This window comes from Bos javanicus, chromosome 10 (assembly GCF_032452875.1).
Source record: "Bos javanicus breed banteng chromosome 10, ARS-OSU_banteng_1.0, whole genome shotgun sequence".
Classification (NCBI taxonomy): Eukaryota; Metazoa; Chordata; class Mammalia; order Artiodactyla; family Bovidae; genus Bos; species Bos javanicus.
This window is the reverse complement of record NC_083877.1, coordinates 60,273,973-60,288,747: the sequence shown is the minus strand read 5'-3', so window position 1 is coordinate 60,288,747 and position 14,775 is coordinate 60,273,973. Positions and strand designations below refer to the sequence as shown.

At 37.3% G+C, this 14,775-nt stretch overlaps 1 protein-coding gene across 4 annotated transcripts in view; it reads right to left on the bottom strand.

Annotated features, from left to right (window-relative positions):
- FAM227B (family with sequence similarity 227 member B) overlaps nt 1-14,775 on the bottom strand; it is a 212,893-nt gene that overhangs the window by 175,670 nt on the left and 22,448 nt on the right. For all 4 annotated transcript variants that reach the window (XM_061428810.1, XM_061428808.1, XM_061428811.1 and 1 more), the window contains 2 exons: nt 8,934-9,032; nt 236-337 (listed from right to left, as the gene is read on the bottom strand). In XM_061428810.1, coding sequence (XP_061284794.1) covers nt 236-337; nt 8,934-9,032 — 201 coding nt within the window. The remainder of the gene's footprint in view (nt 1-235; nt 338-8,933; nt 9,033-14,775) is intronic.

Genomic DNA, 14,775 nt, shown 5'->3' with positions numbered 1-14,775 from the left:
TAGGATGAGTCAATATTTTTCAGTATGCAAACAAATTGATTCTGTAAGGCTTTCAGCAGAATACAATTTTCTGGGCTGGGGGCATAACTTAAAATATTAGCTTTTTTACTCTACTTGAGGCAATTTTGCTTTCAAAGTAACAAAATGCATTCTCTTATGTATTTAAAGAAAATAACTTTTTATAGTTCATTTGCTATAAATATAATTTGTATAACCACTTAACTTCTGTATTTACCTGAAAGAATGTATCCTTTCGGCTTAGAGGTATGCTCATGAAAAGTGACACATAACTTTCTGAAATTCTATCAAACAAGCAAGCTTGGTTTTCTCTGTCAGGCTAAAAAATAAAACAGGTATGGAATTAAAATAATTGATATTATTTAAAATTAGAATTTGTTTACATAATGTCAGTAATTCTATCTATTCTCAAACGGCAGATCAGATGCTATAATGGAATGAGCATGGGTTTTTGGCATCATGCAGACCTGAATTTAAATGCTGGTTCCGTTATTCGTTAGCTGCACTATCCTGGGCAAGTCCTGGTCTCCTTATCTGCAAATGTAGGTAATATATACATGCCTTAAAGTAGTATCTTAAAATTCAATTGGGACAAGGATCGCATTTTGTTTGACTTTGTATTTAAAGCCCTCAGCACAGTGCCTGGCACATAGAAAGCAAACCAATGTCTGATGAATTAATGAAGGTTCTTAAATAGTGGTTGGCATGTACAAGGCTGTCAATGACATAGTTGCCTTCTATTATTCTATAGCCATTTCAAATCTTTCGTAATAAGTAACTCAGTATAAAATTAAAGCAATTACTGGAATGAGACAGCCATAGCCAGAACTAGTAAAATAGTGACATGAAAGACTAAAAACAAAGTAGAATGTCATCAGTTCAGTTCAGTTCAGTCGCTCAGTCGTGTCCGACTCTTTGCGACCCCATGAATTGCAGCACGCCAGGCCTTCCTGCCAACTCCCAGAGTTTACTCAAACTCATGTCCATCGAGCCGGTGATGCCTTCCAGCCATCTCATCCTCTGTCGTCCCCTTCTCCTCCTGCCCCCAATCCCTCCCAGCATCAGAGTCTTTTCCAATGAGTCAACTCTTCGCATGAGGTGGCCAAAGTACTGGAGTTTCAGCTTTAGCATCATTCCTTCCAAAGAAATCCCAGGGCTGATCTCCTTCAGAATGGACTGGTTGGATCTCCTTGCAGTCCAAGGGATCTCAAGAGTCTTCTCCAACACCACAGTTCAAAAGCATCAATTCTTCGGTGCTCAGCTTTCTTCACAGTCCAACTCTCACATCCATACATGACCACAGGAAAAACCATAGCCTTGACCAGACAGACCTTTGCTGGCAAAGTAATGTCTCTGCTGTTGAATATGCTATCTAGGTTGGTCATAACTTTCCTTCCAAGGAGTAAGCATCTTTTAATTTCATGGCTGTAGTCACCATCTGCAGTGATTTTGGAGCCCCAACAAATAAAGTCTGACACTGTTTCCCCATCTATTTCCCATGAAGTGATGGGACCAGATGCCATGATCTTCATTTTCTGAATGTTGAGCTTTAAGCCAACTTTTTCACTCTCCACTTTCACTTTCATCAAGAGGCTTTTTAGTTCCTCTTCACTTTCTGCCATAAGGCTGGTGTCATCTGCATATCTGAGGTTATTGATATTTCTCCCAGCAATCTCGATTCCAGGTTGTGCTTCTTCCAGCCCAGCGTTTCTCATGATGCACTCTGCATGTAAGTTATAAGAAGGAAGAAATCTATAGGTAATAATACTGTTAACATTATAGTAAAGTCTTAAGGTAGCACCTTGAATTCTTGCTCTATTAAGCAATGAAGAGATGAATCCAAATTCATTTATGATATCAACAGTAGAAGCACAAGCTGGCATTAATAGGTTTTGGTAATAAACACCAAAAATGATTAAATTCAGTGGTAATTTTCTATCAAATTAGCAAATCATATGACCTGGGATTCATAAATGTATAGTATCTTAGAATTAAAATGGAAGTTAGATATCACCTAGGTTAAACTTCTCTAATTTAGTGATTTTACTACTGTCCAGAAAGCTTAAGTGAATTATTTAAGGTCATACACAGTTAAGTATGACTGATGCTGATGCTCAAATACTTTGGCCACCTGATGCGAAGAACTGACTCATTGGAAAAGACCCTGATGCTGGGAAAGATTGAAGGCAAGAGGAGAAGAGGACAACAGAGGATGAGATGGCTGGATGGCATCCCTGACTTGATGGACAAGAGTTTGAGCAAACTCCGGGAGCTGGTGATGGACAGGGAAGCCTGGCATGCTGCAGTCCATTGGGTTGCAAAAAGTTGGACACGATTGAGCGACTGAACTGATACACAGTTAAGTAACTGAAAGCCAGACTAGAATCCAGGTCTTCTAACTTCCAATACAGCTCTCATGACTCTGTAATAAGTTTATGGATGGAGATAGTAACAGAAACAATAATGATAATGTTAATAGCTAAAAATTCTGGATCATTTACATAATGGGAAGTGGTTCTAAGATTTAGGGTTGTATGAGAATTAAATGAGATTATATATAAAGTTGGCATGTTTCAGCTACACAACCTACAATCATGTATGAAGAAATATCTAGACAGAAAGTTTCAGAACATGTCTTTGACTAATACAATTCAGTGTAATGTACACATCAAATATACTTTCACAGGAGACTGAGTAGCAAAATAGTATGGTAAATTTTTATACATGTTTTTTATGCTTGAAAAGAAAAGTTATCCTACAGCTGATGGGTATTCAAGTTACTGATATGCTCATTAGATCTAGCTATTTAACACATGTTAAATCATTCTTGCATTCCAGGAATAAAGCTCATTGGTCAGGCTGTATAACCCTTTTAATATACTGCTGAATTTAGTTTCCTAGTATTTTGTTGAAGGCTTTTGTATCAATATCCATCAAAGAGGATATTGATCTGTACTTTTTTTTTTTTTTTTGGTAGTATCTTTAGCTTTGGTATCACGGCAATACTGGTCTCATAAAATGAGCTAGGAGAATTCCCTCTTCAATTTTTTAGAAGAGTTTGAGAAGGAATGGTTTTAATTCTTCTTTAAATATTGGCAGAATTCATCAGTGAAGTCATTTGGTCCAGGACTTTCTTTGTTTGGAGGTTTCTGATTACTGATTTAATCTCCCTACTAGTTATAGATCTATTTAGATTGTCTATTTCTTCATTAGTCAGTCTTGGAAAATTATATATCTCTAGGAATTTGTCCATTTTATACAGGCTATCCAATTTTTTATTATATGTTTATTCACAGTCCTCTTAATCCTTCTTATTTCTTTGCTGATAGTAAAGTTCCTACTTTTATTTGACTTTAATTTGAGTCCTCTTACTCTTGCTGCTGCTGTTGCTAAGTTGCTTCAGTTGTGTCTGACTCTGCAACCCTATGGACAGCAGCCCACCAGGCTCCTCTGTCCACAGGATTCTCTAGGCAAGAATCCTGGAGTGGGTTGCCATTTCCTTCTCTCTTACTCTTGCTAGAGGTGTGTCAATTTTATTGATCTCAAGGAATAACTTTCGAATTTGTTGCTTTTCTCTACTATTTTTCAATTCTCTGTTTTATTTATCTCCACTCTAATCTATTCATTCCCTCCTTCTATTAGCTAAGGGTTCAGTTTGTCCTTCTTTTTCTAGTTTCTTACTAGGTAAATTTAGGTTGTTGATATATTGTTTATTGATTTGTTTAAAACTACAAATTTCTATTTTAGCACTGCTTTTGTTTTTCCCTGCAAGTTTTGTATGTTCTGTTTTTGTTTTCATTTGTCTCAAGCTATTTTCTAATTTCCCCCGTGATTTGTTCTTTGAGTTATTGGTTGTTTGGGAACTCTTATACATTAATGGCAACTCACTCTAGTAATCTTGCCTGGAAAACCCCATTTCTAGAGGAGCCTGGTGGGTTACAGTCCATGGGATTGCAAAAGTGTCGGACATGACTGAATGACTAAGAAATGACAACAACTGGTCTTTATTATTTCCTTTCTTCTGCATACTTCGGGTTTTCATTTCTTTGTCTAGTTTCCTACACTAGAAGCTGGGGTCATGGTTTTTGAGAACGTTCTGTATTTCAAATATAGGCATCTTAATGCTTTAAATTTCTAAATACTGCTTGAGGTATATCTCACAAATTTAATCTACATTTTCATTTTCAATAAGCTCAAAATACTTTTCAATTTCCCTATTGATTTCTGGTTTGACCCATAGTTCCTGAGAAGTATGTTAGTTTCCAAATATTTGAGGATTTTCCAGATAGCTTTCTGTTATCCATTTACACTATAATTCCATTTTGTTCTAAAAACATGACTTGATTCTTTTAATTTTATTAGAATGTTTTCCTAGCCCAGAATATAGTTGGTAAAGATTTAATATGTACATGAGAAAAATGTGTATTCTACTGTCATTAACAGGAATGCTTAATACATATCAATTAGATACATAAAGTTGGTTAACAAAGTATTGCTCAAATCATCTACCTCATTCTATATCATTAACTGATTTCTGTACATTCTACCAATTACTGAGACTGAGGTGCTGAAATATCTAACTATATTTATAGATTTGTCTTTCTCCTTTAAGTATTTTTAATTAAATGTTTCAAAGCATTTTAATTAGGTATATAAATATTTCACTGTTATGTCATAATGATGAACTGACTACTTTGTGTTTATGTTAGTCACTCAGTCGTGTCCAACTCCTTGCAACCCCATGGACTGTAGCCTGCCAGGTTCCTCCGTCCATGGAATTCCCCAGGCAAGAATACTGGAATGCCCTTCTCCAGGGGATCTTCTGGACTCAGGGATTGAACCTGGGTTTCCTGCATTGCAGGCAGATTCTTTACTATCTGAGCCACCAGGGAAGCCCTCATTATACAGTTACTCTTCCCTCATAACATTCTTTGCTTTCCGATTTACTCTGTATGATGAGTTGAAAAAAGTTGTTATTTTTGTGGGTTACATATGGCTTATCTTTGATATTTTATGGGTAGAAGTGATACACTTTCCAGGCTTCTGAATCATTTTGAGAGCCAAAGTCCCATGGACAATTTTGAAACCTTTAAGGGTATATCATTACTGGAATTCTTCTAGTCAAACATCATCAGGGAAACTTTTATCATTAGCCTATACATTAGCCAGGAATTTTTGGAACACTGTATTTTCACTATGAATATAATAATAAACATAATAATGATAGATGTATCCACTGAACACTTACCATATACCCTATATACCATTTAAACAACTTCTATGTAAACAAACAACTTTAAATGCATTTCCTAACTCCCAATAAACAGAAACAATAGGTAATTCTTAAAGTTTTTATGAAAGAAGTAACTATTTAGTTACATCATTTACTAATGGATAAACTTGTTTTGGGGGCTTCCCTGGTGGCTCAGGTGGTAAAGAATCTGCCTGCAGTGTGGAAGACCTGGGTTTGATCCCTGGGTTGGGAAGATCTGGAGAAGGGAATGACTATCCATTCCAGCATTCTTGCCTGGAGAATTCCATGGACAGAGGAGTCTGGCAGGCTACAGTCCATGGGGTCACAAAGAGTTGGACCTGACTGACTGATAAACACTTTCAAACTTGTTTCTGAAAGCCAGATCTTAATTCTATTGCACTGAATCCATATTACACTTATATAGTATTTCACAGGTTACTAGGGCTCTTACTTATGTTACTTTTAGGGCAAAAGAGAGAGTTTTTTTAAATCTGTTTTTATTTGTTTTGAAGACGAGATTATTGAAGCTCAGAGCAATTTTTTGACTAACCCAAAGTTTTACCCTCAGTTCAATTCAGTTCAGTCACTCAGTAGCGTCCAACTCTTTGCAACCCCATGGACTGCAGCACGCCAGGCCTCCCCGTCCATCACCAACTCCTGGAGTTTATCCAAACTCATGTCCACTGAGTCGGTGATGCCATCCAACTGTCTCATCCTCTGTCCTCCCCTTCTCCTCCTGCCTTCAATCTTTCCCAGCATCAGGGTCTTTTCAAATGAGTCAGTTCTTCACATCAGGTGGCCCAAGTATTGAAATGTCACCCTAACTACTGGGAAAACCAGATTTAAAATTTTAACTTCTTGGAGTGAGTTCAATTCAGCTCAGTTCGGTCACTCAGTTGTGTCTGACTCTTTGTGACCCCATGAACTGCAGCACACCAGGCTTTCCTGTGCATCACCAATTCCCGGAGTTTACTCAAACTCAAGTCCATTGAGTTGGTGATGCCATCCAACCATCTTATCCTCTGTTGTCCCCTTCTCTTCCCGCCTTAAATCATTCCCAGCATCAGGGGCTTTTCAAATGAGTCAGTTCTTTGCATCAGGTGGCTAAAGTACTGGAGTTTCAGCTGCAGTATCAGTCCTTCCAATGAATATTCAGGACTGATTTCCTTTAGGATTGACTGGTTGGATCTCCTTGCAGTCCAAGGGACTCTCAAGAGTCTTCTCCAACACCACAGTTCAAAAACATCAATTCTTTGGTGCTCAGCTTTCTTTATAGTCCATCCAACTCTCACATCCATACATGACTACTGGAAAAACCATAGCTTTGACTAGATGGACCTTTGTTGGCAAAGTAGTGTCTGCTTTTTAATATGCTGTCTAGGTTGGGCATAACTTTTCTTCCAAGGAATAAGCATCTTTTTTCATGGCTGCAGTCACCACCTGCAGTGATTTTGGAGCCCCCCAAAATAAAGTCTATCACTGTTTCCTGGATTCAAGCCTAGCACTTTTTCTACCAGATCAATTTACCACTAAGTCACGGGTAATAAAAGAAATTTGCTTTTATATTGGTCACCTAACAATTACTGAAATAAGTTTCAGAGTCAGCATACTGAATCATGCTATATTCTGGAGTATGATTATATATTATTTCATATTGTGCTGTTGGTAATTAAACTGTACTAGTGGCTCGGGGGGAGGTTATTCTAGTTATAAAGTCAGTACTATTTATCATTTATCAGTTCAGTTCAGTTGCTCAGTTGTGTCTGACTCTTTGCGACCCCATGAACCACAGCACACCTATAAGGTGGACCTAAAAATAGACAGAATGTATGTGTTTTGTATTCACCTGAAAATGTAGCACAGCTTGAAATATGAGCTTACCTAACAGTACAAATATTCCCACACAATGCTGGTAAAAATGTATGAGCACTCACCACATTTATTTGATGTATTTAGGAACCCAAGAGGCCATGCTATTAATCTAGCTCACTGGCTTCATATATTTAACAAAAGAACCCTCTTAGAAATAAAATCATAGGTGAAATGTAATCAACAGAACAGATGAAACAGGCGCTGTTCTGGTTAAATCATGGAAATGTTGCTTCAATATGATTTGGATACCCTTTCAGTTCCCTTGGAACAGTAGCAGAACACTCACTCAGATCAATCATATAATGTTCCTCAAAACACATCAAAGACCTTAATGATATTGGAAATGTTATTAAATTGTAAGATTTTTAAATAATTACTATAATTTCAGGAAGCCAGCAGTTACAGAGAATAGTTTGCTTAAAGACAAAATGACTTCTAATTCCTTGTTATTCCACAGATACCCCCATAAATGTAGTGGGTTGTTAACACTTTTGTGTCAGATCTGTTTGTTCCAAATAATGTAGCTTGACAAAGCAGTTACTAGAAACATTGCTAGATTATGTTTCCTTCAAAAACTTGTCATATATATAATCCTAACAGATTTAAGTGGGAAAGTAATGCTTTCTCTCTGTTATCATGGAAAAATATAAATTTGGAATCCAGATCTGGAAAAAGAAATTTAAGGTAATGAAAGTCTCATTTTATGTTTCCCTACATAATTACCTTTGTAGAACTGATACACCACTTCCTATTTCTCATTCAACTCCTAACGATATCAGAAATACAGGACAGATACTCTTACCTTGAATTACATTAATTATTCTAACACATGTGAAGTGATGATGAAGTGAAAGTCTCTCAGCGGTTGTCCGACTCTTTGTGATTTCATGGACTATACGGTCCATGGAATTCTCTAGGCCAGCATATTGGAGTGGGTAGCCTTTCCCTTCTCCAGGGCATCTTCTCATCCCAGGGTTCGAACCAGGTCTCCTGCATTGCTGGTGGATTCTTCTTTAACAGTTGAGCCACAAGGAACATAATGCTCTATTCAAATAGTTTTATGAAAAATCAATAGAACTCATTCCTTCGTTGTATGAAAGAATCCATAAGCAGTTTTCCTTGGGCAATTTGAGCTGGGGAGGTGAAGAACTGAGCCTAATATCAGACTTTCCCGATGGGGCAGCACACCTTCCTAATGCTTGGGCTGTGGTCCCCAGCATTACTCTGCTTTTCATTCTTCTAGATCCAGAGGCCACAGAGCAGCCATTGGTATTCACCACTTTCTCCAGGCTCATGTATTCTCTGATGTAAGACTCGCATACTGCTTATTTCCATTCTTTCACTGCTTCCCAGATACCCATGTCTTTCTCTTTTTAATCCTAAGCAGAGTTTTCATCTTTCTGAATCAAGAGAGGACCCTCTCTGCATCTGATATATTGTGTTTTCTAAGTGAAACCTCTTTCAATGTCACTGATTTGCAGTGGATTTTCTCTTTAGTGTTCATCAGTGCATTATACTACTGAGTAAAGCTACAACTTTATTATTTACTACAGTGTTTAACTACTCTTTTTCTGACTAATACAGACTCTGGATCTTTGAAATCCACATTAAGGTTTTAACTCCTCTAAAAGAACTCTAGATTTCAAACATGACTTCTAATATATGCAGAATACTAAAAAAACAAGCTTTGTGATAGGATCAGAAGAACATTAAAAAAACACCAGTGTTACCATTAATGAAAAATTATGCTGCAAACTTTTTAAAAAGAAGTTTAAAAAAAACATTTTACCTTAAATTTATGGAGAAACCACCACCAAAAGCAATCATGCAAAAGAGCAAGAGAAGCTTCTGAGAGAAAATGAGTCCTCCAGATTTTAAAAACTTTTCCCTATGGAAAAAAGATATATATGATCAAATTAATATGTATTATAAGACACATTAATATAAATAGGCTTTATAAAGAGTATGTATTTAATAGTTATAGACTACCACTGCTCAATAGAAATTTAATGTGAGTCATCTATATATTAAGCTTTCTAGTAGACATTTTAACAAAGTACAAATGTGAAGTTTTAGTGACATTTAACCAAATATATTTAAAATATTAGTATTATAATAAATTTTATAAAATTATTAATGAAATATTTTACATTCCTTTGGGTACTAGGTCCTTGAAATATAGTATATATTTTATATTTACAGCACATCTCAATTTTGAACACTGTATTTTCTTCAAAAATACTAGATTATAATTAGATTTTATAAAATATATGGTTATTATTTTTTAACTCTAAATTTTTTCAGTAATTGAATCAAGTAATTTTAAATTTATATATAATTAAAGTACATAAATTTTGAAATTCAGCTAATCACAGGCATAGAAAATAAACTTAAGGTTATCAAAAGGGAAAGTAGTGGGGAGGGATAAATCTTAAGTTTGGGATTAACAGATACACACTACTATATATAAAATAGATAAGTAAGAAGGTCCCACTGTATAACATACGAAACTATATTCACTACCTTATAATAACCTATAGTGGAAATACCTTGTAATAACCTATAATGGAAAAAAACCTTAAAAAGTGTATATATATAATATATATAGTATAACTGAATCATGTTGCTGTACCCCAGAAACCAACACAACACTGTTAAACTATTTTTCAATAAAAAAATACAACAGGCATATTTCATATGCTCAGTAATCACATTTGGTTAGCAGTCATTGAAATGGCAGTGTAGGCTAGACCAAGACTAGCAAAAATCCAGGACACATGCTACAGTTTCCCTTTTATGATAAAGATTGCTGCTGCTGCACTTTAGTCATGTCCGGCTCTGTGCGACCCCATAGACGGCAGCCCACTAGGCTCCTCTGTCCCTGGGATTCTCCAGGCAAGAACACTGGAGTGGGTTGCCATTTCCTTCTCCATTGCATGGAAGTGAAAAGTGAAAGTGAAGTCGCTCAGTCGTGTCCGACTCCTAGCGACCCCATGGACTGCAGCCTACCAGGCTCCTCCATCCATGGGGTTTTCTAGGCAAAAGTACTGGAGTGGGGTGCCACTGCCTTCTCCGATGATAAAGACAGATATCAACAATCATGGGATTCTAACCCATTGGGCCCCATCATAAGTCTAGAGCCTAACTAAACATAGTATTCTTTCTTAGCAATTCATCAAAACGGGCACATGAAGTTAATTTACCATGACTACTAGAGACTAAATCTTGGTTTAAAAAAGTACATTCAGTGGATCATTTTATCTTATTCACTAAAAGTTTTTAAATGGCAGATTTAGTACAGTTCAAGATTTATTTCAATGAAATCCATAGGTAGGAACTTCTCTTCCTCAAGTACAAGTCTACAAAAAGGATATTGTACAAACTTTTATGTGTGCTCAGTCAGTTCAGTCCTGTCCGACTCTGTGGCCCAACAGACTGTAGCTGGCCAGGCTCCTCTGTCCATGGGATTTCCCAGGCGAGAAGACTGGAGTGGGTTGCCATGTCCTTCTCCAGGGGATCGTCCTCATCAAGGGATTGAACCTCCATCTCCTGTACTGGTAGGAGCTTTCTTTACCCCTGAGTCAGCAGGGAAACCTGCAAACTTTTATACCAAGGAGATTTTTTTTTTATCATGCATTCTGTAGGGGCACTTCTTTTTCAGGGGGCACTTCTTTTTCAGAGGCCACTTTATAGAATACATTGGTAAGAGCTTCAACTTATTTAGTACTCCTTAATTACAAAAAACATAAAGAAAAAAGTAGAAAGTTAAAATACAAGAGAAAAATCTGAATTTTTGTTGAAATACTTTCTAAATTTCAAGCAAGCATGCTTTTTAGTGTAAACTAATTACATGATTGCTTCTGTTCTAAGCTTTGGTTGTGCTTAGTGACACTAACTTTCAGCAAAATTCCAAATTCTTTAAATTATTATCAGTATTTAGTCAAAACAACAAAAACTAGAAATCAGCCAAAAAATTCCAAACCCAGCTTAAAAAGTTAAATGGTACTTTCTTCCATTAACCTTTACCTTTTGTGACACTTTGATTCATATAAATGTAAACATACCTTGAAGCCTATACATTATTTGACTTGGAACTTTTTCTCCTATTACTGATTCTTTTAATAGGTTGGATAAAACTACTTCTAATGTCCTCTAAGACATTTTGTGTATATCTGTATGTTTGTGGCTCAGCTTTCTCATAATATAGGCCTCTTTTCACCCAATTCAATAAAATATTTACTGAGCATCATCTGTAGTCAAGGTTCTGTTCTGGATGGTACAGGGTATAATTTACACTTTATCAAGAAACTTAATCTACGACTGTATGTGCAAGAATGTTATTTGGATAGGGTAACGTGAATCCAGTCAATTTCATGGATTGCCTTGCCTTCAAGCATGTAACAGTAACCCTTTAACACTCTCTTTCCAAGCTTTAGATTCATAAAGTTCACTCTTGGGAAGTTACAATAAGCATTTCCATGAAATAACATTCCTTCTGATTTTCCTACACCTATTTTTTTTTCACTTTAATTTCATCATCTATTTGAATGCCATTGCATTGCACATGTGTAGCAGGCCAACTGCCTTCTCATACTGTTCATAGAGTTCTCACAGCAAGAATACTGGTGGGGTTTCTCATTACCTCCTCCAGGAGACCGTGTTCTCTCAGAACCTTTGACTGTGTGGAACTGGAGCCTATTATACAGAGTGAAGTAAGCCAGAAAGAAAAACACCAATACAGTATACTAATGCATATATATGGAATTTAGAAAGATGGTAACAATAACCCTGTATACGAGACAGCAAAAGAGACACTGATGCATAGAACAGTCTTTTGGACTCTGCGGGAGAGGGAGAGGGTGGGATGATTTGGGAGAATGGCATTGAAATATGTATAATATCATGTATGAAACGAGTCTCCAGTCCAGGTTCGATGCATGATACTGGATGCTTGGGCTGGTGCACTGGGACGACCCAGAGGGATGGTATGGGGAGAGAGGAAGGAGGAGGGTTCTGGATGGGGAACACATGTATACCTGTGGCGGATTCATTTCGATATATGGCAAAACCAATACAATATTGTAAAGTTAAAAAATAAAATAAAATTAAAAAAAAAAAACTGTGGAAAATTCTTAAAGAGGGGAATACCAGACCATCTTACCTGTCTCCTGAAAAACCTGTATGCAACTCAAGAAGCAACAGCTAGACCCGCATATGGAACAACTCACTGGTTCAAACTTGGGAAAGGAGTACAAGGCTGTATATTGTCACCCTATTTAACTTATATGCAGGTATATCTTGCAAAATGCCAGGCTGGATGAATCACAAGCTGGAATCAAGACTGCCAGGAGATATATCAAGAACCTCAGATACACAGATGGTACCGCCCTAATGGCAGAAAGTAAAGAGGAACTAAAGAACCTCTTGATGGGGTGAAAGAGGAGAGTGGAAAAGCTGGTTTAAAAGTCAACATTCAAAAAAATAAGATCATGGGATCCAGTCCCATCACTTCATGACAAATAAAAGGGGGAAAAGTAGAAGCAGTGACAGATTTTCTTGGGGTCCAAAAATCACTTCAGACAGTGACTGCAGCCATGAAATTAAAAGACACTTGCTCTTTGGAAGAAAAGCTATGACAAACATTAGAGTATTAAAAAGCAAAGACATAACTTTGCTTACAAAGGTCCATATATAGTCAAAGCTATGGTTTTGCCAGTAGTCACATACAGATGTGAGATCTGGACTATAAAGAAGGCTGAGCGCTAAAGAACTGATGCTTTCAAATTGTGGAGATGGAAAATATTCTTGAGGGTCCTTTGGACAACAAGGAGATCAAACTAGTTAATCCTAAAGGAAATCAACTCTGAATGTTCATTAGAGGGACTGTTGCTGAACACTTTGGCCACCTCATGCAAAGAGCCAATTCACTGGAAAAGACTTATGTTGGCAAAGATTGAAGGCAAAAGGAGAACGGAGTGTCAGAGGATGAGATGGTTAGGTAGCATCATCAACTCGAAGGACATGAATTTGAGCAAACTCCGGGAGACGGTGCAGGACAGGGAAGCTTGGCGTGCTGCAGTCCATAGGGCTGCAAAGAGTTGAGGTCACAGCAATTGAACAATGACAACAGGCCCATTATAATTCTTTTTTCAAATCAGGTAGGTGTATTAACAAATAGAACACTGGTTATCTATGTTTAGATATACCATTGTTTGTTGTTATTGATAATTGCTAAGTCATGTCCAGCTCTCTGTGACCCCATGGACTGTAGCCTGCCAGGCTTCTCTGTCCTTGGCATTCTCCAGGCAAGAATACTGGAGTGGATTGCCACTTCCTACTCCAGGGATCTTCCCAATCAGGGATCGTACCTGCATCTCCTGCATTGGCAGGTGGATTCTTTACCACCAGGGACACACTGTTGGTACATAAACTCAAAATATCCTAAACCTAGCTGCTTGTCATATCCTGTGTACTTCTTACCCCAACCCCCTATCTGCGTACACTCCTCCCTTTCCCACTTCTTTCAAAAATGCTGGCATCCTCCAAGTATACAAAATACTCCTCACAGCTGTACTTCTATGTCTTGTTTATGTGACCGACTTGTGATCTGTTAGATGTACATGCATCCATGGTTAAAATATAGTCTCATTTTAGAATACAAAATGCTAAAATTAAAGATTATAGAATGTCTAGAACATTCCTAAGATTATTTTAACAATAATTTATACTAATTTCTTTATAATAAAACCTTTTCCCTGAGGAAACTTTGGAAAATAGTCAGACAATGTAACAAACATGCTCATGATCCACGCATAATCAGACCACCTATAGTTTTTCTCTTAAAAAATGAAATCAGGTGATTGTATCAGGAGGGCAAACTAAGCCTTCCCTCTCATCAATATCCCATAAAGTATAAAAAAGAATTGAGAAGCATCTGTATTAGTATAGAAAATAAGAAAAGGTGTAATTACTGAATCATTTTAGGTGGAGTTTTCAATGGAGTTCTGTGGTTCCCTAATGGAGGGGCAAACAGGAGGCCCAAATCAGGTTAATCAGATTATTTCTTGGAATATTTTTTCTTGAGGATGAAACACTAAAATGATACACTCTCATCTTGAAGAGTGAGGAATGGGCAGAGAATAATGGCTGACACTGATTTATCCAAGTTTAATGGTTGACTGTGCCCCTTCTGATCATCTATAGGGGACTATAGTAGGAGAGAAGATTGATTTTGTGTTGAGAAATAAAGAGCCACAGGAAGGTTAGTGGTGAAGGACAGGAAGAGGGTCTGTGTGCAGGCATGGTAAGTTGCTTCAGTTATGTCCAACTCTTTGTGACCCCATGGACTGTAGCTGGCCAGGCTCCTCTATCCATAGGATTCTCCAGGCAAAAATACTGGAGTAGGTTGCCATGCCCACCTTTAGGGGATCTTCGCAACCCAGGAATTGAACCCCAAGTCTCTTACCTCTCCTGCATTTGCAGGTGGGTTCTTTACCACAAGCACTGCCTGGGAAGCTCCCAGCAGAGGGTCTCCTAAGAGCCAAGTCCATCTCAGAGTCTGCCTGGAGGTACAAGGAGTGTTGTCCAAGTCCCCAGTAAACAGAAACCTTTTTAGTTGATCACTTAATATT